The sequence below is a fragment of the Rhinolophus sinicus genome, linkage group LG01, assembly GCF_036562045.2.
Source record: "Rhinolophus sinicus isolate RSC01 linkage group LG01, ASM3656204v1, whole genome shotgun sequence".
Classification (NCBI taxonomy): Eukaryota; Metazoa; Chordata; class Mammalia; order Chiroptera; family Rhinolophidae; genus Rhinolophus; species Rhinolophus sinicus.
In genome coordinates this window covers 179738005-179765298 of record NC_133751.1, presented here as the reverse complement: position 1 = coordinate 179765298, position 27294 = coordinate 179738005, and the positions used below count along the sequence as shown (strand labels likewise).

At 38.3% G+C, this 27294-nt stretch overlaps 2 protein-coding genes across 10 annotated transcripts in view; both read right to left on the bottom strand.

Moving 5' to 3' along the window:
• The window catches only part of CASP10 (caspase 10), a 35175-nt gene extending 23229 nt beyond the window's left edge, over positions 1 to 11946 (bottom strand). Inside the window, exons 1-3 of one of the 2 annotated variants that reach the window (XM_019726789.2) lie at positions 11528 to 11946; positions 8779 to 9111; positions 7557 to 7650 (exon numbers count right to left, since the gene is read on the bottom strand). In XM_019726789.2, coding sequence (XP_019582348.2) covers positions 7557 to 7650; positions 8779 to 9110 — 426 coding nt within the window. In that variant the 5' untranslated portion in view covers position 9111; positions 11528 to 11946. The remainder of the gene's footprint in view (positions 1 to 7556; positions 7651 to 8778; positions 9112 to 11527) is intronic. The other variant, XM_074339966.1, reaches the window with a different exon arrangement.
• A 10085-nt stretch (positions 11947 to 22031) lies between these two features.
• Positions 22032 to 27294, bottom strand: part of CFLAR (CASP8 and FADD like apoptosis regulator) — a 37374-nt gene continuing 32111 nt past the window's right edge. For all 8 annotated transcript variants that reach the window (XM_074339916.1, XM_074339945.1, XM_074339935.1 and 5 more), the window contains 2 exons: positions 26497 to 27007; positions 22032 to 24976 (listed from right to left, as the gene is read on the bottom strand). In XM_074339916.1, coding sequence (XP_074196017.1) covers positions 24838 to 24976; positions 26497 to 27007 — 650 coding nt within the window. In that variant the 3' untranslated portion in view covers positions 22032 to 24837. The remainder of the gene's footprint in view (positions 24977 to 26496; positions 27008 to 27294) is intronic.

Below are 27294 nucleotides of genomic sequence, written 5' to 3'. Positions count from 1 at the left end.
AAATAAATTTTTTACCAGCCAGTAGAGAAGGGCCTGAATACCCCTCAGGCAAAAAGGAAGGGCTCTAAATGGGTGCTCTAGAGGGACAAAAATGACCTTTATAGGGTGTTTTCGGTTTCCATACATTTACTTGTAAAAAGACAAAATGAAGATTAAAAGAGAGTGTAAAAATAAAATAAGTAAATAAAATTTAAAAAGAGAGTGTAGTATATAGTGGCTATATACTCTGACAATGTAGATGCATCTTAACCCTAAAAACAAATGGAAAGACAATGGGTATAGCACATGCAAAACAAACATTTCAGCAGTTATGAATAATCATATTGGTGATAGAACTATTAATATAGATATTGTGAGAGTGTTGTATGTGTAATGTGGCATAAAACAAATAATCAGGTGACTAATTCTACCATCCCCTGTGACATGAGGACCAAGATTTTCAGTAGAGAAAAAAAGAGACAGGTATAATATAGAAGAGGTTAATTAAAATTTGACTTGAAAATAGCAGTATGAATTTATGAAGTATTTTATATGAAAACAAAACAAAAACTAGACATACAACCATTTCCTAACACTACCCTTAAAAAACAACCTAGAAACAATGAGCATCTTCAGCGTCTAGTTTGTAGTCTTGAAATAACATTTCTCATGAAAAGAAATTGGGGCTTTTTGGGAAAATGACAAATTCTAGGTCTGGGCAAAAAAATGTATGAAATGAACCTGTGACATCTTGTCACACCAAAAAAGCCATCAAAGACTACTAAGGTAATGTCAAAATGACTCAGGAACCAACTTGAAGAAGCTACCACTGGGCAAAAATAGGACAATTTCAACTTCAATAAGGATAATAATTGCAATGGATTGAAACCAAGCAAATATATTTAAATCCATAAGTTAAAATTTATATATTTTATGGAGATTAAACAACATACTTTTAAAGAACGACTGGGTCAAAGAAGAAATTAGAGGAGAGATCAAAAGATACATAGAAACAAATGACAATGAAAATACATCCTACCAAAATTTTTGGGATGCAGCGAAAGCAGTTTTAAAAGGGAAATTTATATTATTACAGGCCTATCTCAAGAAACAGGAAAAATCCCAAATAAATAACCTCATGTTACACCTTAAAGAACTAGAAAAAGAAGAACAAGTGAAACCCAAGGTCAGCAGAATAAAGGAAATAGCAAAAATACGAGCAGAACTAAATGAAATAGAGAACAAAAAGACAATAGAAAAAATTAATGTGACAAAGAGCTGGTTCTTTGAAAAGATTAACAAAATTGACAAACCCTTGGCTAGACTCACTAAGATAAAAAGAGAGAAGACACTAATTAACAAAATCAGAAATGAAAAAGGGGAAGTTATTACGGACACCACAGAAATACAAAGGATCATCCAAGAATACTAGGAAGGACTATATGCCACAAAATTCAATACCCTAGAAGAAATGGACAAGTTCTTTGAAACATATAGCCTTCCAAAGCTGAACCATGAAGAACTGGAAAATCTAAACAGACTGATCACCAGTAACGAAATTGAATCAGTCATCCAAAACCTTCCCAAAAGCAAAAGTCCGGGACCAGATGCCTTCACTAGTGAATTCTACCAAACCTTCAAAGAGGATCTAATACCAATCCTGCTCAAACTCTCCCAAAAAACTGAAGAAGAGACAGTACTCCCTAACTCATTTTATGAGGCCAACATTACACTGATACCAAAACCTGGTAAGGACAACACAAAAAAAGAAAACTACAGACCAATATCTCTGATGAATACCGATGCAAAAATCCTAAACAAAATTCTAACAAATCGAATACAACGATGCATTAAAAAGATTATTCATCACGACCAAGTGGGGTTCATCCCCGGGGCACAAGGATGGTTCAACATCTGCAAATCCATCAATGTGATACATCACATAAACAAAATAAAGGACAAAAATCATATGATTATATCAATTGATGTAGAAAAAGCATTTGACAAGATACAACATCCATTTATGATTAAAACACTTAATAAAATAGGTATAGAAGGAAAATACCTTAACATAATAAAGGCCATATATGACAAACCCTCAGCTAATCTCATAATTAATGGTGAGAAACTGAAGCCCTTTGCTCTACGTTCAGGAACATGACACGGCTGTCCCCTATCACCTCTGCTTTTCAACATAGTATTGGAAGTCCTTGCCAGAGCAATCAGGCAAGAGAAAGAAATAAAAGGCATCCAAATTGGGAATGAAGAAGTTAAATTATCACTCTTTGCAGATGACATGATGCTATATATAGAAAACCTTAAAGACTCCACCAAAAAGCTATTAGAAACAATCAACGAATACAGTAAAGTTGCTGGCTACAAAATCAACGTACAAAAGTCCATTGCATTCCTATATACTAACAATGAAATCTCAGAAAAAGAAATACAAAAAACAATTCATTTTGCAACTGCCGCAAAAAGAACAAAATACCTAGGAATAAACTTTACCAAGGATGTGAAGGACCTATATGCTGAAACCTATAAGACATTTTTCAAAGAAATTGAAGAAGACACAAAGAGATGGAAAGACATTCCGTGCTCATGGACTGGAAGAATCAACATAGTTAAAATGGCCATATTACACAAAGCGATATACAGATTTAATGCAATCCCCATCAAAATCCCAATGGCATTTTTTAAAGAAATAGAACAAAAATCATCAGGTTTGTCTGGAACCACAAAAGACCCCGAATAGCAAAAGCAATCTTAAGGAAAAAGAACAATACTGGAGGTATCACACTCCCTGACTTTAGCTTGTACTACAGGGCTACAATAATCAAAACAGCATGGTATTTGCAGAAAGACAGAGACATAGACCAATGGAATAGAATTGAGAACCCAGAAATAAAACCACATAAATATGGACAAATAATTTTTGACAAAGAAGCTAAAAACATACAATGGAGGAAAGACAGCCTCTTCAATAAATGGTGCTGGGAGAATTGGATAGCCACGTGCAAAAGAATGAAACTGCACTGCTATCTGTCACCATGTACCAAAATTAATTCAAAGTGGATCAAAGAGCTTAAGCATAAGACCTGACACAATAAACTACATAGAAGAAAACACAGGTACTAAATTTATGGACCTTGGGTTCAAAGAGCATTTTATGAATTTGACTCCAAAGGCAATGGAAGTAAAAGCTAAAATAGGGCCCACCCGGTGGCTCAGGCGGTTAGAGCTACATGCTCCTAACTCCGAAGGCTGCCGGTTCAATTCCCACCTGGGCTAGTGGGCTCTCAACCACATGGTTGCCAGTTCAATTCCTCGAGTCCCGCAAGGGATGGTGGGCTCTGCCCCTTGCAACTAGCAACGGCAACTGGACCTGGAGCTGAGCTGCACCCTCCACAACTAAGACTGAAAGGACAACAACTTGAAGCTGAACAACACCCTCCACAACTAAGATCGAAAGGACAACAACTTGACTTGGAAAAAGTCCTGGAAGTACACACTGTTCCCTAATAAAGTCCTGTTCCCCTTCCCCAATAAAATCTTAAAAAAAAAAGAAAAAAAAAGCTAAAATAAACGAATGGGACTATATGAAACTTAAAAGCTTCTGCACAGCAAAAGAAACCATCGACAAAATAAAGAGGCAACCAACTGAATGAGAGGTTTTTGCAAACAGTGCCTCCGATAAGGGGCTACTATCCAAAATATACAAGGAACTCATGAAACTCAACAACAAAAAAACAAACAACCCAATTGAAAAATGGGCAGAGGACCTGACGAGACATCTCTCCAAAGAGGACATACAAATGGCAAATAGACATATGAAAAAATGTTCAACATCACTAATCATCAGAGAAATGCAAATCAAAACCACAATGAGATATCACCTCACCCCAGTCAGAATGGCTATCATCAACAAGACAAATAGTAACAAGTGTTGGAGAGGCTGTGGAGAAAAAGGAGCCCTCAGATACCGTTGGTGGGAATGCAGACTGTTGCAGCTGTTAGGAAGGCAGTGTGGGGGTTCCTCAAAAAATTATGAATAACCCAAAAAATTTGAAAACATTTATACATAAAGACACGTGTGCTCCAATGTTCATTGCAGCTTTGTTTACGGTGGCCAAGACATGGAAACAACCAAAATGTCCTTCAATGGATGAATGGATAAAGAAGTTGTGGTGTATATACACAATGGAATACTATTTGGCGGTAAGAAATGATGATATAGGAACATTTGTGACAACATGGATGGATCTTGAGAGTATGATGCTAAGCAAAATAAGTCAGACAGAAAAAGCAGAGAACCATATGATTTCACTGATATGTGGTATATAAACCCAAAACAACAAAAGAACAAGATAAACAAATGAGAAACAAAAACTCACAGACACAGACAATAGTTTAGTGGTTACCAGAGGGTAAGCGGGGTGGGAAGTGGGAAATGAGGGTAAGGGGGATCAAATATATGGTGATGGAAGGAGAACTGACTCTGGGTGGTAAACACACAATGGGATTTATAGATGATGTAATACAGAATTGTACACCTGAAATCTATGTAATTTTACTAACAATTGTCACCCCAATAAATTTAAAAAAAAAAAGAATTTCAAAGGAAAAAAATAAAAAATAAATAAAAGGTAAAAAAAAAAATTATATATTTTTATAATGGGTCACTTTCAGAGAATGAGAGAAAGCCTGTCAACTATTTTGAACATTTTTTATTTAAAAGAAAGAATCAAGGATTTATATATAAAATGTCTCACCGAGTAACCAAATAGTAGATGATGGGAAAACAAAATGATAGAATTTGAATATCTCCATTTTGCAACCTCCAGAGAATCAATACATAAAACTGTTGAACACCAACAGTTGCTAATACCAAAAAAGAGAGAAAACCAGGAATTGCATACCTTCCAATAAAAGAATACAACACAAGACTACTGTTGTCTTGACTAAAAGTTCTACAGTGAGTCTGACGAAGCTTCTGAATCCAGCTGTCAATTTGCAGGAAATACAGATGACAGAGAACCATGCTGAACTGCACCAAGCACACACAATCAGCAAAACCTAGACTGGGGGAAATTCTACAGGCCAGTTGTCCTGGGGATCTTCAACACATAAATTTTAAGAAAAACAAAGTGATTGGGGGGAGGGGAATTTAACCTATAAATCAAAAGACACTCAAAAGAAAAGCTGGTCAAGACTAAATTGATGTCTAGAGATGTACAGGTAAGTGATAAAACCATCAAGAAACATAAGAATGTGGTTACTGTAAAAGCCAGGACATGGTTACTTCTAAGTGAGTGAGAAGGGGCCGTGATTGGGATGGGGCAAATGGAGGGGTTTCTGGAGTGGCTGGCAAAGTTCATTTTCTTGACCCGGGTGGTGGTTTCAAGGATATTAGCCTTATAATAATTCATTAAGCTGTGTGTTTGTTTTGTGTCATTTTCTGTAGTCATCATTTGTTGAGGAGAGGGGTTTAAGAATAAAAAGATTAAAAGGAAAAGAGTGTAAGAAACAAAAACAAGAGGATATCAGAACTTCCAGGGGCTATCTAAGGAAGAAAATTAATAGATTCTAACAAGGGGCAACAACTATGAGAATGTTATATATTTCACATCCCTATCTTGGTGGTTTAGTTCATCCTGCTAGTTCATCCCCTAGTTATTCATTATAAAATCACATAAACAGAAAGTGTTCAGGCCATTTTCTCAGAAGGAAAGAGAAGGGGGAAGATAGCATCATTTCATTCATTCATGCTTTCATCCTGAGCACCATTTTGTAACAGATTCTGCAAGGTTCTGGGACTATAACAAGGAGTAAGGCTCAGTTCCCACCCCCCAAAGGAACCCACAACAATCTTTGGGAAAAAGGAGCCTTATTTGTTTGTCTTGTTCTTTTGTTGTTTTCAGTTTTATATCCCACATATCAGTGAAATCACATGGTTCTTGACTTTTTCTGTCTGACTTATTTTGCTTAGCATAATACAAATGAAGAAACAAAAACTCATAGACACAGACAATAGTTTAGTGGTTACCAGAGGGTATAGGGGGAGGGGAGCGTGGTAGATGAGGGTAAAGGGGATCAAATATATGGTGATGGAAAGAGAACTGACTCTGGGTGATGAACACACAATGTGATATATGAATGATGTATCCTAGTACTGTACACCTGAAACCTATATAACTTTACTAACAATTATCACCCCAATAAATGTTAATTTAAAAAAAAGAAAAGAAAAGAAAAGAGCCTCAAGAGGTGGCCAATCAAAGGACAAGAAGACGCTAAAATCCCTGAGGGCTTTGAAAGGGAAATAAAAGACTCAAAGATTGAGGCCAAAACAGAGAATTAACCTGCTACATGTCTGACACCAGGAGACATGTGCAATGAATGACTAACGTCCTCATTTGTTTGACCTACCACATGTAAAACAACTTCCAATTCCTCAATGATTTTTCTAAAAAAAGAAAAACAAAGTTATTTGTGGTTAATATCGGTTGATCTGGGGAGAATGTGATGGGGGGCTATACATGTAGGCTTAAGAGGGTTGGTGAGGTTTTCATTCATAAGTTGGATGGGGGAATTCATGGTTATTCACTTAGTGCTACATTTCATAACTTCCATACATGTTACATGTTATTTTTGGTGTGTTTTAGCAAACATTATATAACAAAATCTAATAAAAATAGCAGTTGAATAACACAATTAAAGTAATGTTACAGGGTAAAATTTGAAAATTGGTCCCTTTCCAAATGGACTAACTTGCTTGTCACACGCTGTTACAGGAGTCAAAAGAAAACATATAAAGTTTTGAGGCCTGGGAGAGAGACATGCAGCTATTTTCCTGCCCTTAAGTGTGACCAATATTTATACACCAGAAACTAATAAAAAAAAAAAAAAATCTGTGGCCAACATAGAAAAAAATACTACCAAATAGCATTATATTAATATTTAAAACATTACTATTCGTTCAAAGCACCTGAACAGCCCTTTACAAAGTACATCCTCAAACATTTGTCTCATTTGATTGTCACAGAAGCCTGCCTGGGAGACACTGCAAAGTCCACTGAAAAGGACACACAGCTCCTTCAGACAACTCAATTAGTGTAAATGACGAACCACCAATTCCCACTCTGCCATTGTTTCCCACTTCCTCATTTCTTTATCATGCCCTGAAGATTTCTGTATCGTAAAACACAGTGGATGCCAATAGCAAGTAACACATGGTTACTGTGTGCCAAATACAGTCCCTGTACTAATGCTTTATGTACATTATTTCCTCTAATCCTCCCAACCGTCATGGAAGGAAGTAGTATGATTTTCCATAATATAACGTATGAGAAGATGAAGACTCAGAAATGTGCAGTCACTGGCCTCACATAGGGAAGAGTTGGTCACAGAGCTAGGACTAGAATCCAAGCCCGTTTGATACCAAAGTCGACGTTCCTAACCATTGTTTGACACTGTCTCCCACAACAAATGAATGGTCTTGAAAACCCTTTCCAGCATCTTCCCAAACACCAATGAAGGCAACGTTCACAAGACTACATTCCATACGACCCACTCACCAACTGGATTTTTGGCATCGATTCCTTCAGAAGAAAGATCATGCTCTTTAAGTTCTCTGAGTCGATGTTTTCTGACAGTTCGTAGAGCAGGTTTCTAGGACATACACCCAAAGAAACAAATGAAGCCTTACCCTTGCAGAGGACAGTAAATTGAGTACTTTTACCAATGCTTTCTCTCATGTAAATGATCACAACCTTGTGAGTAGACAATTATTAATCCCATTTCATAGATTCAAAAACCAAAACTTTGAGTTTCAAAGTGACCTATTAAATTAAGATAACACAGTAAGCAATGGGGTTCCAAGTCCAGTGCGAGGAAGGCATAAAACACAATTTCCGCATGCCCTCCCATCTCCCAACTCCATTCTAGGAATTCAGGCTTACTTTATAGGCCTTTGTCAGAGAGAACCTGATACCAGTCAATGTAAAGTCTGCTGCTGAAGAGAAAGGAAACTACCCCAACTTCTGGATAGCCATTTAATGGACAACCAGAAAAATTGAATACTTCAATCACACACTAACACCTCTGAACATCAGAGACCATTCCTCAGTTGTTTAAGCAGCAGAGTGGATATAACAATTTCCAGAATCCCTTCACTGACCCAAAAATAGAGGCCTGAAGGACATAATTACCCAGGTAATTAGATAAAATAACACTTTAATGGCTCCTCCTTTGAAGGAGGTTCTCTGTCAGTGAAGTCCTCTGTAGATATTATGTCCGTGGACAATTTAAAACAGTGTTGTCTAAGATCTGATCCATGATAGGCCTGAGGCCTATATTTTACCTTTCTGGGTTTCACCCAAAAATGTAACTGGACATGGCATAAATGATGTCCCTCCTTGACCCCAGAGACACATCTTTTTCCACTTTGCTAATTTGGCTACAAGTGTGCATTCCTCTCTTCTCAAATCACTGGATATAAGCGGACACACCCAGTGGCTCACAAGCCAAAGGACTGCTGGGAGTGGAATTTGGGAAAAGAGAAAAACGTAGGCCTGCTACACTGACATGGCCTTCCCTTGGCAGTGAGAAGTAGAACTAAGGGAAGCCACCATCAGACCCTGAGAGCCCCAACCTCTCATCTCATCACCACCTAGAACTGAGAAATCTCCTAGTATAGAATCACTATATTATACAAGGAGGTAGATTAGAAAAAGACCTTAATCCCCGCCTCCTTTCAAAGCCCCATGGCTTGACCACTAAATGGAAAATCCTCCTCACCTGAATGGAGAGACCTTTCTTCGGATGGGCAGCAAACTCTCCACTCGTTCTTTGGTGTAGTTGAGGTGTTTCAGCAGTAAGATCTGCTTCATGATATAGAGGAGTTCTGCTAGGAAGAAGGGATCTTCCTCACTCAGCAGCTCCCCTGCCAAGAGATGATCAAAAACATCCATGGCTGAGCGGGACCCCTCCAGCTTCTTGGAGGAGACAAAATCTTGGCAGAGAAACTTTAGTTGCTCCACCTCACGATCCCCCAGGTTTCCATCAATTTTCAGAAGCCTCCCGCGAAGGTTCTCTCTATGATTATCATCTGAACTGGAAGTCACGGCCATTCTGAAAGACAGAGGCCAGGCAGCATGTTAGAGAGTTAAGGACACATTGCACCACAATTTCCCAGGACCTCGCCCACTTCCGGCCTCCTCTGTTCCAGGCACTAGACTTGCCTAGAAATGCTGAAAAGTAAAAAATTACTGAAATCGGGGGCCGGCCCAGTGGCTCAAGCGGTTAGAGCTCTGTGCTCCTAACTCCGAAGGCTGCCGGTTCGATTCCCGCATGGGCCAGTGGGCTCTCAACCATAAGGTTGCCAGTTTAATTCCTTGAGTCCCGCAAGGGATGATGGGCTCTGCCCCCTGCAACTAAAATTGAACACGGCACCTTGACCTGAGCTGCTGCTGAGCTCCCGGATGACTCAGTTGGTTGAAGTGTGTCCTCTCAACCACAAGGTTGCCAGTTCGACTCCCGCAAAGGCTGTGCCCTCTGCAACTAGCAACGGCAACTGGACCTGGAGCTGAGCTGTGCCCTCCACAACTAAGACTGAAAGGAAAACAACTTGAAGCTGAACGGCACCCTCCACAACTAAGATTGAAAGGACAACACACTGTTCCCCAATAAAGTCCTGTTCCCCTTCCCCAATAAAATCTTTAAAAAAAAAAAATTACTGAAATAAAAACTACTGCAAAGGTACTTCAATAACCAATAGCCCAGAAAACTCTACCCCAACTCTTTATGCTAATCCTTTAGGAAGTCTGGAAGGAGCTTTTATTGGAACTCATTTACGCTGATTTCTCTGAAATAAAAATATCTCCCTTGAGAACTAGTCAAAAAGGAAGATCAGCACAATTTTTCTCATCGGAGTACTTCTTCTGGTTGGAGCTCTTAATCCATTTCCACCAAATGGCAGAAACAGCACTTAGATTTATGTCCTACATTTTATAAATAAAGCAATCTGGGAGTTTATATTTCGGAAGTGTCTACCAACCCAAGAACAATGAGGTAACATTGCTAATTATAACAAAACAGGCCTGTATCTAACAGAAAGAGAAACCATAATCCTAGACCCCAGAAATAAAGGGAGGTTTTTGACGAGTTTCTGAAATCAATGTAGGAAATCACAAACTACCTGAGTCAGTATTTCCACCTGACCAGTTCGTAAACTACGGTATTTTCTACACTAAATTTCATTCTAGTCCAAGGAGCAATACATTGATAAAAATTATTTTTTCCCCCCAACAAAAGCAGCTGGACTTTATTTCCAGGAAGCTAGGGAAGAGCAGGGCAAGTGAGGGTCTCTGCAGAACTCCCATTGTTGAGCAGGATTGCCAGGTTCCGGATCTGTCTGGAAGGCAAGAAAGGATGGGTGTCCTGCCCACTTTGGTCCATACTGCAGGCTGGGGATCCAGGCCCTCACTACCTGAGGCCGAGATAGGTAACGGTCTTCCCTATATTCCTCAGGTTTTCCAATAGAGTATCCACGCTGTGCTCAGACTTGATGAAAACCTTCTTGCTGGGCAGGTCGATCTCAAACTGAACTCCTCCTAGCTTGTTGAGGGACCGCATTAGCTCAGCCTTCACAGGCCATGTCTATGGAAAACTCGTGCTTCTGTATGTGTGAGGAGGTGATGGCTGTGATGCTTCTCCTGGTTGTTGATAAAAATTCTTCAATGTAATATTATTCATTCTATAAGGACTTGAGGTATATATCCACTATGTAAGACTTGGCTATTTAGAAACAAGAAACTGCTTTCTAAAGGAACGAGAGCATGGGAAAAAACAAAACTTCAATAGTTTTATCTAGGTGGTATAATTATAGATACTATAAATTTTTCTCTGGGCTCCTGTACAAGTTTCTCAAATTTTATACAATGAACGTATATTACTTTTATGATTAGACAAAGGGAAAAAAATGTCATTTTAATGTAACCATCCATGAGGCCTTCCCTTCTAGCAGCCCTGTGATACAGTTTCTTGGAGACATCTTCTTTTTTTATTATTATTATTAAATTTATTGGGGTGACTCACACCTGTTAGAATGGTTATCACCAATAAGACAAAATAATAACAAGTGTTGGAGAGACTGTGGAGAAAAAGGAACCCTCATACACTGTTGGTGGGAATGTAAATTGGTGCAGCTGTTATGGAAAACAGTATGAAGGTTCCTCAAAAATTTAAGAAGAGAATTACCGTATGACCCATCTTCCTATTCTAACACATCGTACATTTGCCTTGAAGTTCCTGAAGAGTCTAAATCTCTAGCTTTGGTGACTAGCGTATATTTCTGCCAATAAGTCTGTGTTGAAGCCTTCCCAGGGCTGTTCAAACTTTCATTTTCCTTGGGTCGGCTAATAAATGCAGTCAGAAATAGTGCCATTACTGAAAATACGAGTTTCTGCAAGTTTCTATGACATGAAGCAAGGGAAAGGCGGGAGTGTAAGACCCGCGGGGGGGGGGGGGGGAGGTGTTAATTACATACCTTCAAATCAAATTCGACTGAGCCTCTGGAAGTAAACGGTTCTTGGAGAAATTGACTGAAAACAAAGTTTTAAAGAAATTAGAATCCTTTGTGTGCTCCAAGTTCCAAGGAAGCTCTCCTTTACCCGGGAAGAGAACTCAAGACTTGCTGCTGGCCATGCAAGTGAAAACTGGCTCTTCTGGTTTCAGTATCTTTAACTTTTAACTTCCTGATGGCGTCATCACTGCTTTCCCCGCTCTTTTTCCTGGGGTTAGAATAATCCTGATAAACAGCGTCTCCTAAAGGTAGATTCACAACTTTCCACAACTGTAGAGCTCGGGACTTCCCCAGGTAACACCAAGGGCTCTTAAAATTAACCCCTGGAAAGCACTGTGTGCTTTAGCCATTCCTTGGGTCACTCCCCTCTGAAAGTTAAAAAGGGAAGTGTCAAGTTTACTAAACATCTCCTTTCCCAAATGCACTTAAACTTTAAAATAAAACCCAACCTTACCACAAAGAAAAATAATAAGAAGGAAAAATGTTAAAAGGATAAATGAAAAAATAGATAAATAAAACCCACAAAGTTCATGATATAGTAGTCAGCCATTAACCCTTTTTCAAATAAGTCGACGTGCAAATAAACAAGCAAAACAAAAATTTTTAAGGTAAAAAAAAAAAAGGAGGGGGACTTGAACTATAAGCCCATTTGAGGTATTTGCAAGGCACTCAGCTAAAAGTAGACAAAACTGATGAAGTCTGTGCCCTCACAGCACATTCAGGGCAGCAGAAAAGAGACTTTGAAGACATTATTTCTAAGAATAATAACTACCATGTGCAGGCACCCTTCATTCACTTAATCACCCCAAGTCTCTGAGATAAATATTATTACCATGACCCCTCTTTTAAGATGTGAAAACTAAGACACAAAAGGTTGGGTGATTTGTCCAAAGTCACACAGTGAAGTCGTGAGAAAGCCAAAACTTAAACTAGCAAGTTTGGCTCTAAGTCGCTACACTATAACAGCTAATTCAAATGTGCAGGGCTCTGGGAAGAAGTACGAAATCTTAGATATTTTATCTCTGAACAAAAATAAGATTTATAATGCGTGATTAACAAATGTATTAAAGTGCACCCATATCCTAGGTATGAGTTAGAGAACTGTGTTTAATAAAGACAAGCCCTAGGGGTGATGTGGTTGCACAACAGCATAAATGTACTTAATGCCACTGAATTGTACACTTAAAAATGGTTAAAATGGTAAATTTTATGTTATATATATTTTAACACGATTTTTTTAAAAAAGATAAAGACAGATAAGCCCTCAGTCTTGGTCTTCTATTCAGATGTTCAATTATAAATATTTCATTCCCTTAGACCATTTCAGCAGTTTGGTGAAACTATCACTTCTCACCTTGTTCATAAAGTGTATCAGGTTTTTCCATTTTTCCCATAATATTAAACATTTAAGCTCTTCCTATGTGTATAGCACTGAATTGGGCACAATTAGAAAGCAAAAGTGAATAAAACTCAGTGTGTGCCTTCCATAATAACTATGACTACGACCATTTCTTGACCCCTTGTTTTCTGATGAACTGTCTGAAATCGGCACTATTATCCACATTCAATAGACGAGGAAATCAAAACTCAGAGAGGCAAAGTACCTTGTCGTCATCCCAAAGGAAGAGATAGGAAGTCAGGATTCAAACCTAGGTCTCTCTGATTCCAAATCCCATGCTCTTGATCCCAAGGCTACTTACAGCTGCCTGTGACTCCATATGACACATTACAAAATATCTGTAATTATATATGCCACAATGGGGCTTCGCCTAAGTGCCACAAGAGACCCAAGGAGCAAGGTATGAATCCAGAGATGGGGATGCCTTGGAGGAGGAGATATCTGAGCTAAGCCTGGAAGGTAGAGGTAGACTAGAGACACCTGAAGTGAACTTAAACTTTTATCCTGGTACCCCTAGTGTGCAAGGGAAACACTTGAACCAAGTTACAGAGGTGAGATTGTGTGCTGAGTTATTTGTATTCAGTATTTCATATTTCCTCTCATTTAGAATACAATTACTGAGAGCATGCTGATGGTGAGTTGATGGTAGTACAAAGAATAAACATTTCTTACAGCCTCTTTCCCCACTGCGCCCACAAGAAGAGCCAATCAAAGTCTTTATAGTCTCTTATAGTGGTGCAAGTCAACTACTGCCCTGGTGACAAAGGGGAAATACCACACTGTTTCTGCCTTGGGAGGGGATGCTGGTAGCAATAGTTGGCTTTTCTTAACATCCGGGCTTTGGTCCAAGTTCCCCATCCTCAAAGTCCATAAAGGGAGTAAAAACTTCTGAATTACAGAATGGATACAAGTGAGAGGGGAGCTGGGTATACTAGCTGGAGAAGAGCTCGGTGCCCTGAAGCTTCCCCTCCTCTTCCTGTGGTAGCAGGTTCTTTTGATTAGCCATCCCATCCCCAACTTCCAGGACCCCCTTTCTCTTTCACTCTATCCCTCTATCCACAAACTCCAGACCTTCCCAAAACTAGTTTTATTCTGGGTATACAGAAGCATGGTAAAGCTAAATTCTGAAGAGAAGACTTTTTCTGGTAAGGATCCTAGCAGAGATTTCCAAATACCAAATCCAACATGACAAAGTAACTGCTTGAACTAAAGTTGACCCTTGAGATCTCCAAATAGGGAACTGTTAAGAGACTGTAGCTAGGCAAATGAGAAGCAACCCATTTTGTATTCACTATACTACAGACAGATCTATTTCAACATGTCTATTATTACAAAAGTGGTTTATAAAAGAAGTAGGAAGGAGGAAGGAGGAAGAAGAGAACGAGGAGAAGGAGGAGGAGGAGACAGGGAGAACTTCCAAAATTTAGTGTAGAAAATATAGGAAATATAGAAATGCAGTCATTTATAATCTATAACTACTGTTAAAATGTTAATGTATATCCTTTCACTTTTCTCTGTGTATATTGTTTTCCAAAAATTGAATTATGCTGTACAATTTGCTTTTTCCACTTAACACATATATATTTTTTTCGTATCACTATGAAAAATGTTTAGTGGCTAGATGATATTCCCTTCCATGGATGTACCATATTTATCTAACCAATTTCTGATTATTAGACATTTAATTTGTTTTTAATTTTTTTCTATTATAAACAAGGCTGCATTGAAGATTCTTAGCGATAAATCTTTGCACAAATTTATAATTATTTCCTTAGGATGAACCCAAATGTATAATTAGCACGCTGATCTTTAAATTCACCCGTCCCCAGATTATGAACCTGAAGGCTTTCCATCCCACTTTCTTGTTTAAATGGGCTTGGGGCAAGAGATAGGTAATTCTGAAATAACAAAACCTCACAAGATGGTGATATTTCCTAAAAGAGTTCAACAAACTAGCATTAGATCGAGTAGGAAACTAGGTGGATAAAGGAGTAAAATATTTTGAATGCTGATTTTAAAAGAACCAAAAGATAGAGACAGAAGGGTCTTTCATTTAGAAGATAGCTTGTTTCTAAGACGAAAAAATTAGGGAGATAGCTGTTTTAGCCTTTGATTTAATAATTTTTCAAAATGGCAGCATGGGACACAGCCATTCTACAAAAAGCTACAAGAATGAGGCAGTGACAAGAAATGTCACTGATATTAATGTATGTAGGAAAGGAATTTAGTGGAGATGGAAAAACACCCCGAATTGATCTATACATTCAGTGCAATCACTATCAAAATTCTAACTGCCCTCTTTACAGAAATTGATTCTAAAAGTCATAGAAATGTCAAATATATGGTGACGGAAGGAGAACTGACTCTGGGTGGTGAACACACAATGTGATTTATAGATGATGTAATACAGAATTGCACACCTGAAATCTATGTAACTTTACTAACAATTGTCTTTAATTTAATAAACTTTAATTTAAAAAGAAAAGTCATAGAAATGTAAGGGACTCAAAATAGCCAAAATAATCTTGGAAAAGAAAAACAAAGTTGGAAGACTCGCATTTCCCAATTTCAAAACTTACTACAAAGCTACAATAATCAAGACAGTGTGGTACTGGCATAAGAATAGACTTATAGATCAATGGAATAGAATTGAGAGTGCAGAAATAAACCCTTACATTTATAGTCAGTTGATTTTCAACAAGGGTAACAAGACAATTCAGTGGGAGAAAGAACTGTCTTTTCAACAAATAGTGCAGGATATCCACATGCAAAAGAATGAAGTTGGACCCATACCTCACACCATATGCAAAAAATAACTCAAAATGGATCAGCGACCTAAATGTAAGAACTAAACTCATAAAACTCTTACAGAAAACATACATGTAACTCTTCGTGACCTTGCATTAGGCAATAATTTCTTACATATAAGAAAAAGCATAAGCAACAAAAGAAAAAAGAGATCTATTGGACTTCATCAAAATCCAAAAATGTTATGCTGAAAAGGACACTATCAAGAAAGCGAAATGATAACCCACAGAATGGGAGAAAATATTTGCAAATCTTATGTCTGATAAGAGACTAGTATCCAAGTAAGCAATGATGGCTTATGCTGAAGGCAGCGACAAGGGATATGGAGAGAGAGGAGAGGATGAATCTGAAAGACCTTTGTGGAGTAAGACTGATGGAATTTGATGACTGATTACTACTGTAAGGGAGGATGCTGGGAGTCTAAAGAGGAAGAGAAGTTTGTTGGCGAGAAAACTGGGCATGAGGTCTCTTAAAAAGGGATCACTTGTGTATGTATCTCTTTCACTGTATATAAGACAGGATATTATAATTTATTATAATTAGCTGTGTTTGAGTCTGCCTCCTCCATGACTCATTCATCTCATCTCCCCACTGTCTAGTGCCCTCTCTTGCACAGATCATGTTAACACTGAATGAAAGAGTATGGCAGAGATTGGCTTTGGTTTGGGGTGGGTGGGGGGAAGCAGGGAATGGTAGGGAATAAGTAATTACAGAAATTGGGAGGCAGGAAGTTCTCCAGCCTACTGCCTCCCTCCTCAGCCTCAGTCAGAAGCCTGCCCCAGGGGAGATCCCAATTTTCCCTCAGTCATTTCCTTCTCCGGGTTAGCCCCCACCGTGTGATAGTGTTGTATGGCTGAGACACGGGTGGCTTCAGTATGGGGGAGAGTGTCTCCCCCAGATTCTGCTACCATCACCCATAAACTGATTCTAAACAGGCATTGTAGGTGAAGCCTCAGACTTTTACTTCCCTCCTCTAAACCACCAAACCTTGAGATGTATGGCAAGAGGTGGCATGTCTTTAGCATGTCTTTAAGTGGCACAGGCTGATGTGACAAGGGGAAAAGGGGAGCAGCCAGGAAGGTGCAAACAGCAGACAGAAAAGGAGGCTAAGGACCTGAGCCCTGGGGATGTCAAAGGAGAAAGGAACCAGTGGGCATTTTAATTATTATTATTAATTAAAATATGTTAACCATTTGTATTATTAAAAAATCATTTAAATCAACAGAGAAGAAAATGAATCTGATTTAACTATTAACTGGACGTAACAATTATCAATATTTGCTACATTTAGGTCAGTTTTGGGGGAAGTATTTTAAGATAATTCAGACAATATGACATTAAATCCTTAAATGTTTCAATATGCATTGCTAATAAAAACACGTTCGTACATGTGAAAGAAAAAGAGACTAGTATCCAGACTATATAAAGAATACTTACAACTGAACAATAAAAAGGCAATCAACAAAAAAAATGGTAAAGTATTTGAATAGCTGTCTCTACAAAGATACACATATGGCCAATATTTACATGAAAAAAATGCTCGACATCAACATCATTAGTCATTAGGGAAATGCAAATCAAAACCACAATAAGATACCACTCAGTAGGACAGTTATAAGAAAAAAAAGACAAATAATAACAAGTGTTGGCAAGAATGTGGAGAAATTGGAACCCTCACACACTGATGGGAATGTAAAGTGGTACAGCCACTTAGGAAAACAGTTTGGCAGTTTCTCAAAAAGTTAAACATAGATTTACTATATGACAGAGCAATTCTACTCCTATGTATATACCCAAGACAATTGAAAATATATGTCCACACAAAAACTAATATATGAATACTCATAGCAGCATCATTCATGATGTCCAAAAAGATAGCAACAATTCAAATTTCCATCAATAAACAAAATGTAGTATATCTAGACACTGGAATATTATTCAACCATAAAATGAAATGAAGTACTGATATGTCCCACAACATGGATGAAAACATTATGCTAAGTGGAAGAAATCAGACACATAATGCCATGTGTTGTATGGCTTATAGGAAATATTCAGAATAGGCAAATACATAGAGACTGATAGTGGATTAGTGGTTGCTAGGGGCTGGGGGAGGGCAGGAATAGGGAATGATAGCTAATAGGGATGGGGTTTCTTTTTAGGTCGATGAAAATGTCCTGAAATTAGATTATGGTGATGATTGCAGAAGTTTAAATATACTGAAAACCACTGAATTGTCCACGTTAAAAGGATGAATCTTGTGATATGTGAATTCTACCTGAATGAAAAAAGAAAGGGAGATCTAGGATATGTCACAATCACATCATACCCTTGTGATAGCTAATTTTATGTGTCCATTTGATGGCTAAGGGATACCCAGAGAGCCAGTAAACTTTATTTCTGTCTGTGAGAGTGCTTTGGAAGAGATTTAGCATTTGAATCAGTAGACTGAGTAAAGAAAATCTGCTCTCACCAATGTAGGTGGGCAACATCTAATTCATTAAGGGTCCAACAAAAAAGAAGGAAGGACAACTTCTTTCTCTCTCTTCAACTGGGATGTTCATCTTCTCCTACCTTCAGACATTGGAGCTCCTGGTTCTCAGGGCTTTGGACTTCTGTACTTAAAACAGCAGACCTCCTCACTCCTCCATTCCATCCCTCACCCCACCTCCCAGCCACAATTTTATTGTGTATGCACTGAAGAATCTTGAAGGTTTCTAAGGATGGAGGTGACAAAGCTGCATTTAGAGAGATTCTTTGGGTTGCCATGTATGAAATCACAGGATTGAGAGGTTGTGGCAGAAACAGTGAGAAACTATTGTCATAGCTCAATGAAGAGGGCCCCTATATTCGTTGCAGCATTATTTATAATAGCCAAGATATGGGAATAACCTAAGTGCCCATCAATGGATTAATGGATAAAGAAGAGGTGGTATATATTTCAGTGGAGAAGTAATGAAGGCAGGGAAGTATACTGACGGAGATAGGTGGAAAAGATTACAGATATAGAACCAACTTGATTTAGAAAATAGCTGGATATAGAAATACAGGAGAAGGTAGGTTGTAGTGAGAATGATCTTCTGAGGTCCTATTAACTTAAATTGGAGACACAGGCAGAAGAGATTTGAAATAGAGGTGTTTTGTTTTTTATGTTTGGAGTATATCGAGTCTGAGGTGCCAGAGGGAAAATCAAGTGGAAGCATCTGCCAGGAAGTTGCAGGGTGAAATCTGAACTTTAAGAGAAGAGGCTGGGCTAGAAATATCCATTTTGTTAGTGACATAAGAGTATTAATTTAATCTACAAAGTTGTCACCAAAAAATAGAGAGAAAACAAAGGAGTGATTCTTGGGAATATCCTCCTTTAGGGATCCGGAGGGGAAAGATACTAAGAAGACTTGCCAGAGAAATCCTTGATAGAACTTATATAGTGAAATACCTTGGAGAAGCAGGAAAGTGACAATGATCCAATAGAATCCACGGATCACTGTTTTAGTAACAAAGATCAATGTCAACCTTGGACCTTGTAGATTTCATAGGATGATTAAAGGTGAAATCCAGATGGCAGGGAAGTATAGAGTAAATGGGAAAGACAGAATGGAGGAAGTATAGAGTAGCCTAGAATTTACACAAGACAGTGGTTTGAAAAAGAGGGACGTTATTTGATGGGGAAGTCAGAGCTTGGTTTTAGACTGAAGGATAAAAGACAAAGGAAGAGATTAAAGATGGAAGACAGTCGAAATAATGCTTAGTCATGAAAGAGGACTGACTTATGCCAGAAGAGGGACTAAGAAAGGGATAGGAATCCTAGGTCTGGGGCAGGAAGTCCTTACCAGATAAGGAAGAAGAGATGTTTCTTGTATCATCATTTAAACAGCGAAAAACTGAATGACTTAAATAGCATACAGACATATTGATATAAAAATGGCCACATGAATGAAAAGAAAGAGAACAGTGTTAAAACAATATGCCATTTATGTTTAAAATAAAATGAATATATTGTTTATATATATTAAAGAGACTAGACCATTTTTACAATAAGTAATTTTTATTTTATTTTTAAAAGTTACGATATGTGCTCTATATAAAATGAAACAAATAATATGTTTACTATTTAAAAATGTTATTGCTTTCCTTGGTATTCCCAACATTGGGTACATCAAGACTTAATATAAAGCTATAGTGATCAAAATAATGGTGTATTGGTGAAAGAATAGAATAAAAATCAGTGGAACACCTAGAGGGCCCAGAAATAAACTCATAGAAATAAAACCAACTGATCTTTGGCAAAGGAACAAAGACAACTCAATGGAGAAAAGATAGTGTTTTCAAAACCGAGTGCCAGAAAAATAGGACATGCAAAAAAATACTAATAATGTAGACACAAACCTTAAACCTTTCACACAAAAAAATTAACTCAAAATGGATCATGGACTTAAATGTAAAATGCAAAACTCTACAACTTCTAGAAAACAACACAGGAGAAAATCTAGGTAAACTTGGGTTTTGCGATAATTTCTTAGATACAACATCTAAAACAAAATCCAGGAAAGAAAATAATTGATAAGTTGGACTTCATTAAAATTAAAACTTCTACTCTGTAAAAGACACTAGCATGAAAAGACAATCAATCCACAGACTGGGAGGAAATGTTTGTAAAATGTGTCTGATAAAGAACTTACATGCAAAATATACAACGAACTCTTAAAACTCAACAGTAAGAAAATAAACAATTCAATTTAAAAATCAGCAAAAAAGTTGAACAGACATCTCAACAAAGATATACATATTGCAAATAAGAATATGAAAATATGCTCATCATCATATGTCATGAGGTAATCAAAAATTAAAACACAATACCACTCCCATCTACTGAAAAGGCTAAAATCCGAAACACTAACACTACCAAATGCAGAGCAAAATCTAGTACAGCAACTTGGGAATACAGCCTTGTATTCTCTTTCAAAGTTAAACATAGGCCTACCATACAATTGCTTTCCTTTGTATTTAGCCAAATGAGTTGAGCACTTATTTCTATATAAAAATCAACACACAAATGTTTATAGAAGCTTTACTCATAATGTCAAAACTTGTAAGCATCCCAAATGTCCCTCAATAGGTAAATGAATAAAAATTCTGTAGTTTATCTATACAATGGAGTATTATTCAGCTACTTAATGTTTCGTATCTGTACAATAGGAAAAAAATGAGGACAATCATACCTACCTCATAAAGATTAAGAGACAATGCATGTAAAATGAGCTAACAGCTCAATGTAAGCTCTTATTATTTGTATATATAATATTAATATCTACATAAAATTCCAGCCAGTGGACATCTCATCATAACCATGCCCCTATGACTGAATACATAGCTATTCTCAGTTATGGGCTGTTATTAGGTTTGAAGTATTTTAGTACATTTCTCTCTTTTATATTTAGGTCCACTACTTAAAGTGATATACTAAGAATCCTCACACATACTTAAGAATATTTTATTTAAGCTGGGTTGTAGTTACATGAGTTATTCATTATATTGTTATCTAAATGTCATTCTCTTTAGTATGTCTAAAGTATTTCATTAAAAAATTATACTCAGTGAAAAATAAGCATATAGTAACCAAATGCTTGTGTACACAAGTGCCAAAGAAAGGGTCATAGATTCCACTATTACAGTAAAATAACTCACAAAATAATTTACATGAGAACTGACTAGAAGGCAAAGATAGGGACCTTTAAGGCTCTTCCCAAAATAACCACATCTTCTGGCTTTCCCTTCACCACTGCTCACATTCTTTCCCCTCCAGCTAAAAGTTACTGTCTTGCATTTCCCGTTCCTTTACTTGTTACTTCTCCCACTGCATTTTCTCTTCTCCATCTCAGCCTGCCAAAATCCTACCAACTTTTCAAGGTTTGATTCAGTCTTTCCAAAACAACTTCTCCATAGTGTGGTATAATAATAGTGATGATGTTTGCATGGCATCACCAAAGCAGTCATAAAAACTCTCATTGGGTATGATCATAAAGGTTCCTTCATTTCATTCTCAGAACATTTCTGTGAAGTAGGCAAAGGAAGGCAAGGCCTTATTCCTCCCTTTTTGTCAGCCTGGACCTGGAATCACAATCCCCCTTTACTCCACCCCAAGACCCTTGCAAAACACACCAGCAAACACCTAGCATTCTTCTCTTTGGCTTTGGGGATTGACGGATGGATGGTGTTAATAAAAACAAGGTAATCAAAGCGGAAAAAAAAAGTGACAAAAGAAACAGACAACACAGTATAATTTAACAAGTGATTGTTTAAAAAGAGGGAAAGAAAGGGAGGGAAGGAAAGAAAAGATGCTGATTTGTCAAGATCTGTATTTTCACCATGCCAGGCCACCTTTCTGGGGAGAGAATGGGCCTGGACATGTAAGAGTGGAGTATGATGCCTTCCCCAGAATGCATGCCACACGTTTCCAATGTTTGTTCTAGTTTCACAAGAACACGAGAACATAAGGCTGGTTGTAAACATTCTAGACCTGGCACCACCACTGACTTTCTTTGAGATTTGGGAACAAGTCACTTAAAAGCTGTGTGCCTTAATTTCTTCAGTAATACAGTATTATTTTTAAGTTTTTGGTTAATAGCATATAAACATACATATAAAACTAAAACAATAATATAAATGTACACAAGTGGACACTTTGCTCAAGCAGTAGTTTGCCATAATCAGGAGTGTCTAGACGCTGATGGTAACCACTCCGAGCACCTCTTGTAATTGCAGAAGTCAAACGTGACTTGTATTCATCTTATCAGTCTAGATTGAGTATTACAATTTTAATAGTTTTGTCCTTTCTTAACATGTGTATACATTTTTTTGGCACTGTGTGTGTGTGTGTGTGCGCGCGCGCGTGTGTGTATTTATAGCTGACATTCAAAATTATTGTACATCAGTTTCAGGTGTACAGCGCAGTGGTCAGGCATCTACAAAGTCAATGAAGTGATCACCCCAGTAAGTCCAGTACCCATCTGGCACCCCACATAATCTTTACAACATTATTATGTTCTCCATACTGTATTTAACATTCCTGTGACTATTTTGTGACTACCAATTTGTACTTTCCAATCCCTTCACTTTCTCCTCCACCCCCCAAACCCCTCCCATCTGTAATAGTAGCCATCAGTTTTTTTCTCTGTATCTCTGAGTCTATTTTTGTTTGCTCATTTATTCTGTTCCTTAGATTCCACATACAAGATCATACGGTACTTGTCTTTCTCAGTCTATTTCACTTAGCATCATATTCTCTAGGTCCATCCATGTTGTTGCGAATGGTAAAGATTTCATTCTTTTTCACAGACAAGTAATATTCCATTGGATAAATGTACCACAGTTTCTTTATCCAATTGTCTACCAATGGACATTTCAGTTGTTTCCATAGCTTGGCTATTGTGAATAGTGCTGCAGGAACATTGGAGAGCACATATTTTCTTGAATTAGTGTTTTGGATTCCTTTGGCTAGATAACCAGGAGTAGAACTGCTGTGTCATAAGGTAGCTTCACTTCCAGGTTTTTGTGTGTGTGTGCGTGTGTGTTTTTTTTATGTTTTTACTTTTTGGTTTTTTTTAACATTTTTTAAAAATTAGTTTCAGGTGTACAAAACAATGTAATAGTTAGACATTTATCGTTTATATCCCTCACACAGTGATAACCCACTGACCCCATCTACTACCCCTCTGACATCGCATGCAGCCATTACATTTCCACTGTCTCTATTCCTAATGCTGTACTCCACTTCTTGTAAATATATATATATGTATATTTACGAATTTTTTTTGGGGGGGGTTGAGTTGCATGAGTTCTTTATAAATACTGAATATTAACCTCTTATCAGATGTATCATTGGCAAATGTCTTCTCTCATTCAGCACGATATCTTTTTGTTTTGTTGATGGTTTCCTTTGCTGTGATAAAACTTTCTAGCTTGATATAGATGTAGTGTAGTCCCATTTATTTATTTTTCCATTTGTTTCTTGTCTAAGAGGATACATCAGTAAAAATATCACTAAGGGCAATGTCTTCAAGCTTACTTCCTATATTTTCTTCTAGGAGTTTTATGGTTTCTAGTCTTACATTTAAGTCTAATCCATTTTGAGTTTATTCTTGTATATGGCATAAGAAGGTGGTCCAGTTTCTTTTTTTTTTTTTTTTTTTTGCACGTGTCTGTCCAATTTTCCAGCACCATTTATTAAATAGATTGTCTTTACTCCATTGTAAATGCTTGCTCTCTTTGTCACAGATTAAAAGACCACAAAGGCATGGATTTATTTCTGGGTTCTTTATCCTGTTCCATTGATCTATGTGTCTGTTTTTATGCCAATGCCATGTTGTTATGATTACTATAGCGTCAGAAACTATCGTCCAATACTTCTTCCTGTCAAGCATTCCTCACAGAGGGTGATATCAGCACAGGGCAGGATCTCACTTCACCCACATCACACACTAGCCTGAAAACTACTTTCTGCCTAGTAATAGAGAGTGCAGGGCTCTTAAGGGCCTATAGTCCTTTTTTTTTTTTTAAGTTCTTTTTTTTAAGATTTTATTGGGGAAGGGGAACAGGACTTTATTGGGGAACAGTGTGTACTTCCAGGACTTTTTTCCAAGTCAAGCTGTTGTCCTTTCAATCTTAGTTGTGCAGGGTGCTGTTCAGCTTCAAGTTGTTGTTCTTTCAGTCTTAGTTGTCGAGGGCGCAGCTCAGCTCCAGGTCCAGTTGCTGTTGCTAGTTGCAGAGAGCACAGCCCACCATCCCTTGCGGGAGTCGAACCGGCAACCTTGTGGTTGAGAGGACACACTCCAACCAACTGAGCCATCGGGAGCTCAGCAGCAGCTCAGCTCAAGGTGCCGTGTTCAATCTTAGTTGCAGGGGGCAGAGCCCACCATCCCTTGTGGGACTCGAGGGATTGAACTGGCAACCTTGTGGTTGAGAGCCCACTGGCCCATGCGGGAATCGAACCGGCAGCCTTCGGAGTTAGGAGCATGGAGCTCTAACCGCCTGAGTCACCAGGCTGGCCCCCTATGGTCCTTTTTGCTTTTCATTTGCAAGAGAGGATGAGTTTCTTTCTCAGAGTGTGCTGCAGCCAGACGTGGTACCTCTTCTTAAGAGACACTCTGCTGTTCCAGTCATACACGCTATCATGGAGTTCAATGTGGAGTTCCAGAAGTGGGCGTCTTCTGGAGGGAAGAAGAAAGGCAAAAATGAATGCCATGCAAATATCAAAGAGGAGACAGATTATCATTAGGGTGAAATGAACCAACTGACATAAAAGTGCTTTGAAATTGTTCCTTTCTAAATATTCTACAAGCTGCTTAGTGAGTCCAATCAGCTGGCAGCACTCTGGCCCACTGACCTCAGTTTCCTTCCCCAAGGGGAAATTGAGTCTTACTCTGGAGACACACCAGCCAAATGACAACCCACTTGGATCATCTATGCAAATGCAGGATGCATGTAAAAGGCCAATAATACTGCTGGTCCATGAAGTATCCACCTTGGAAGGTGGAGTTGCTCCTGCTCTAGCTCTCCCCTTACTGCTGAGCCACCAATGAGGGGGCTGGGGGCTGCAGGCCATGAGATTTATTCCTGGGGACCCCAGAGCTACAACAGAATGCATTTCACAGGTGGAACTATAATTGGGGGGCCAGTGAAAAAAAGACTGCTAATCTTATATTTGAGGAAAAGTGTGCATCATTCAGGTTAAATGAAAACTAGGTCACCAATGCTTCCCTTAGAAAAGCATTTTTGCCAATAAATATCAAAATGTCTACATACCAAAAACTTGCAGACCTGAACAGTCAGGTACCATTGTTTACCTATCAAATTCTCAAGAGTTGGGGAAATAAAAGAATATGCAGTGTCACTGAGAACTTGGGGACACGGGCACTCTCATAACAAAGCTGGTATAACTGTGCTAGAGGACAATCTGAGAAAATGCATTAAGGACTTTAAAAATACATGTCATTTGACACGGTAATTCACTTCTGAGAATTTTCCCAAGAAAACAATTACAGATAACAACAAATACTGAGCTACAAAGATGCTGAATACTTTCTTTTTGTGAAAGCAAAACACAGTCCAATGCCTTGAAGATTGGTCAGGTAAATTATGCTATAGCCATACTATGGTTACTCTGTAGACATTAAAACGATGCTGTAGAAATGTGACTACTGACGTGTAAAAATGTATGTGATATACGGTTATACAAACTAAAAGCAGGTTATAAAGTAATAGCAGATGACGATTCCATTTTGGCTTTAAAAATATTAATACATGATTGGGTATCCAACAAAGATCTGGAAGGCAATACAACGAGATTTGGTTAACAGAGGTTGGTTCTAATAAGGAGGATTAGAACTGCTTCTTATATTCTGCTTTTAGCATCAATATTTCATGGGTTTTTCATATATATATATATATATATATATATATATATATATATCAGGAGTATGAATTGCTTTTGTAATAAAAACAATTAACATTTTCTTAATTTTGAAGAAAAATATCCAAACTACAAGCTGACTAATAAGTGACCTCCTAAAGCACAAAGCATTCATATACTGTGTGGGGTCTGCATCACAGTCCTAAGGCAAACCCTCCCTGCCAAGAAGGGCATCAAACATAGCAGTGGTAATCTCCGTATCAGTAGCAGGAAAATAAACAAGTGGTCCAGGGATGGGCCACAGCCTGGGTGGCTCACCTTTCTTGCCTCAGTTTCTGTGCGAGGCACTGTAGGTACAGCGATGGTGAGCAGGAGGACTGCTCCAGCAGAGACACGTCTGCTTTGCACAGGCTCCAGAGGAAGTCAGCTTCTCGGTGAACTGTGCAGGGCTCAGGCTGCCTGGCCATGGATTCCACATTGTTCACTGCTGGCCCATCCACCTCCAGGACGCTGCTGTCCTCCAGAAGGCTGTCTGACACGATGTAGTTCTGAATAAAAAAGAGCTTTGGCTTTCCTAAGAGGGAAGGGCATACATCCCCCATGAACATCCTCCTGACATGATCCAAGGGGAACCCTGAGTGAGTCTGATCCACACCAAACACGCTCTGGGAGCCCCCTCGGCTCACAAGGACACACACAAAGCTGTCATAGTCTTGATGTTGAGGTGTATGGGCAACTTGGTGAAGAATCTGAATTATACTGTCCATACTCAGATAGAAGAAACACTTGACTTCATAGCCCAAGGAAGTGAAGGTGTCCCGAAGAACTTCTAGGGGTGGGAAAAAAAAAAAGGCTCTTTCTTAAAATAACAGACAAGTACATAGGAATATATATATTTGCAGAGCTCAGATCCAAACAGCTGCAGAAACGGTGGCATGGTTCGTGAGTTCCCTCACCTCCACCGGCTGTGGGCTGATATGGGGGCCCCTAAGGTATAAGTTGTGACTATTTCCAGACCTTCCAGCTCCTCTCATGACCTGCTTCCCAGTGTAATTTTCAACTAAGCAGTGGGAACCCTTGGCCAAAATTCCCTACAGTGCCTCCAAAGATTCTTCT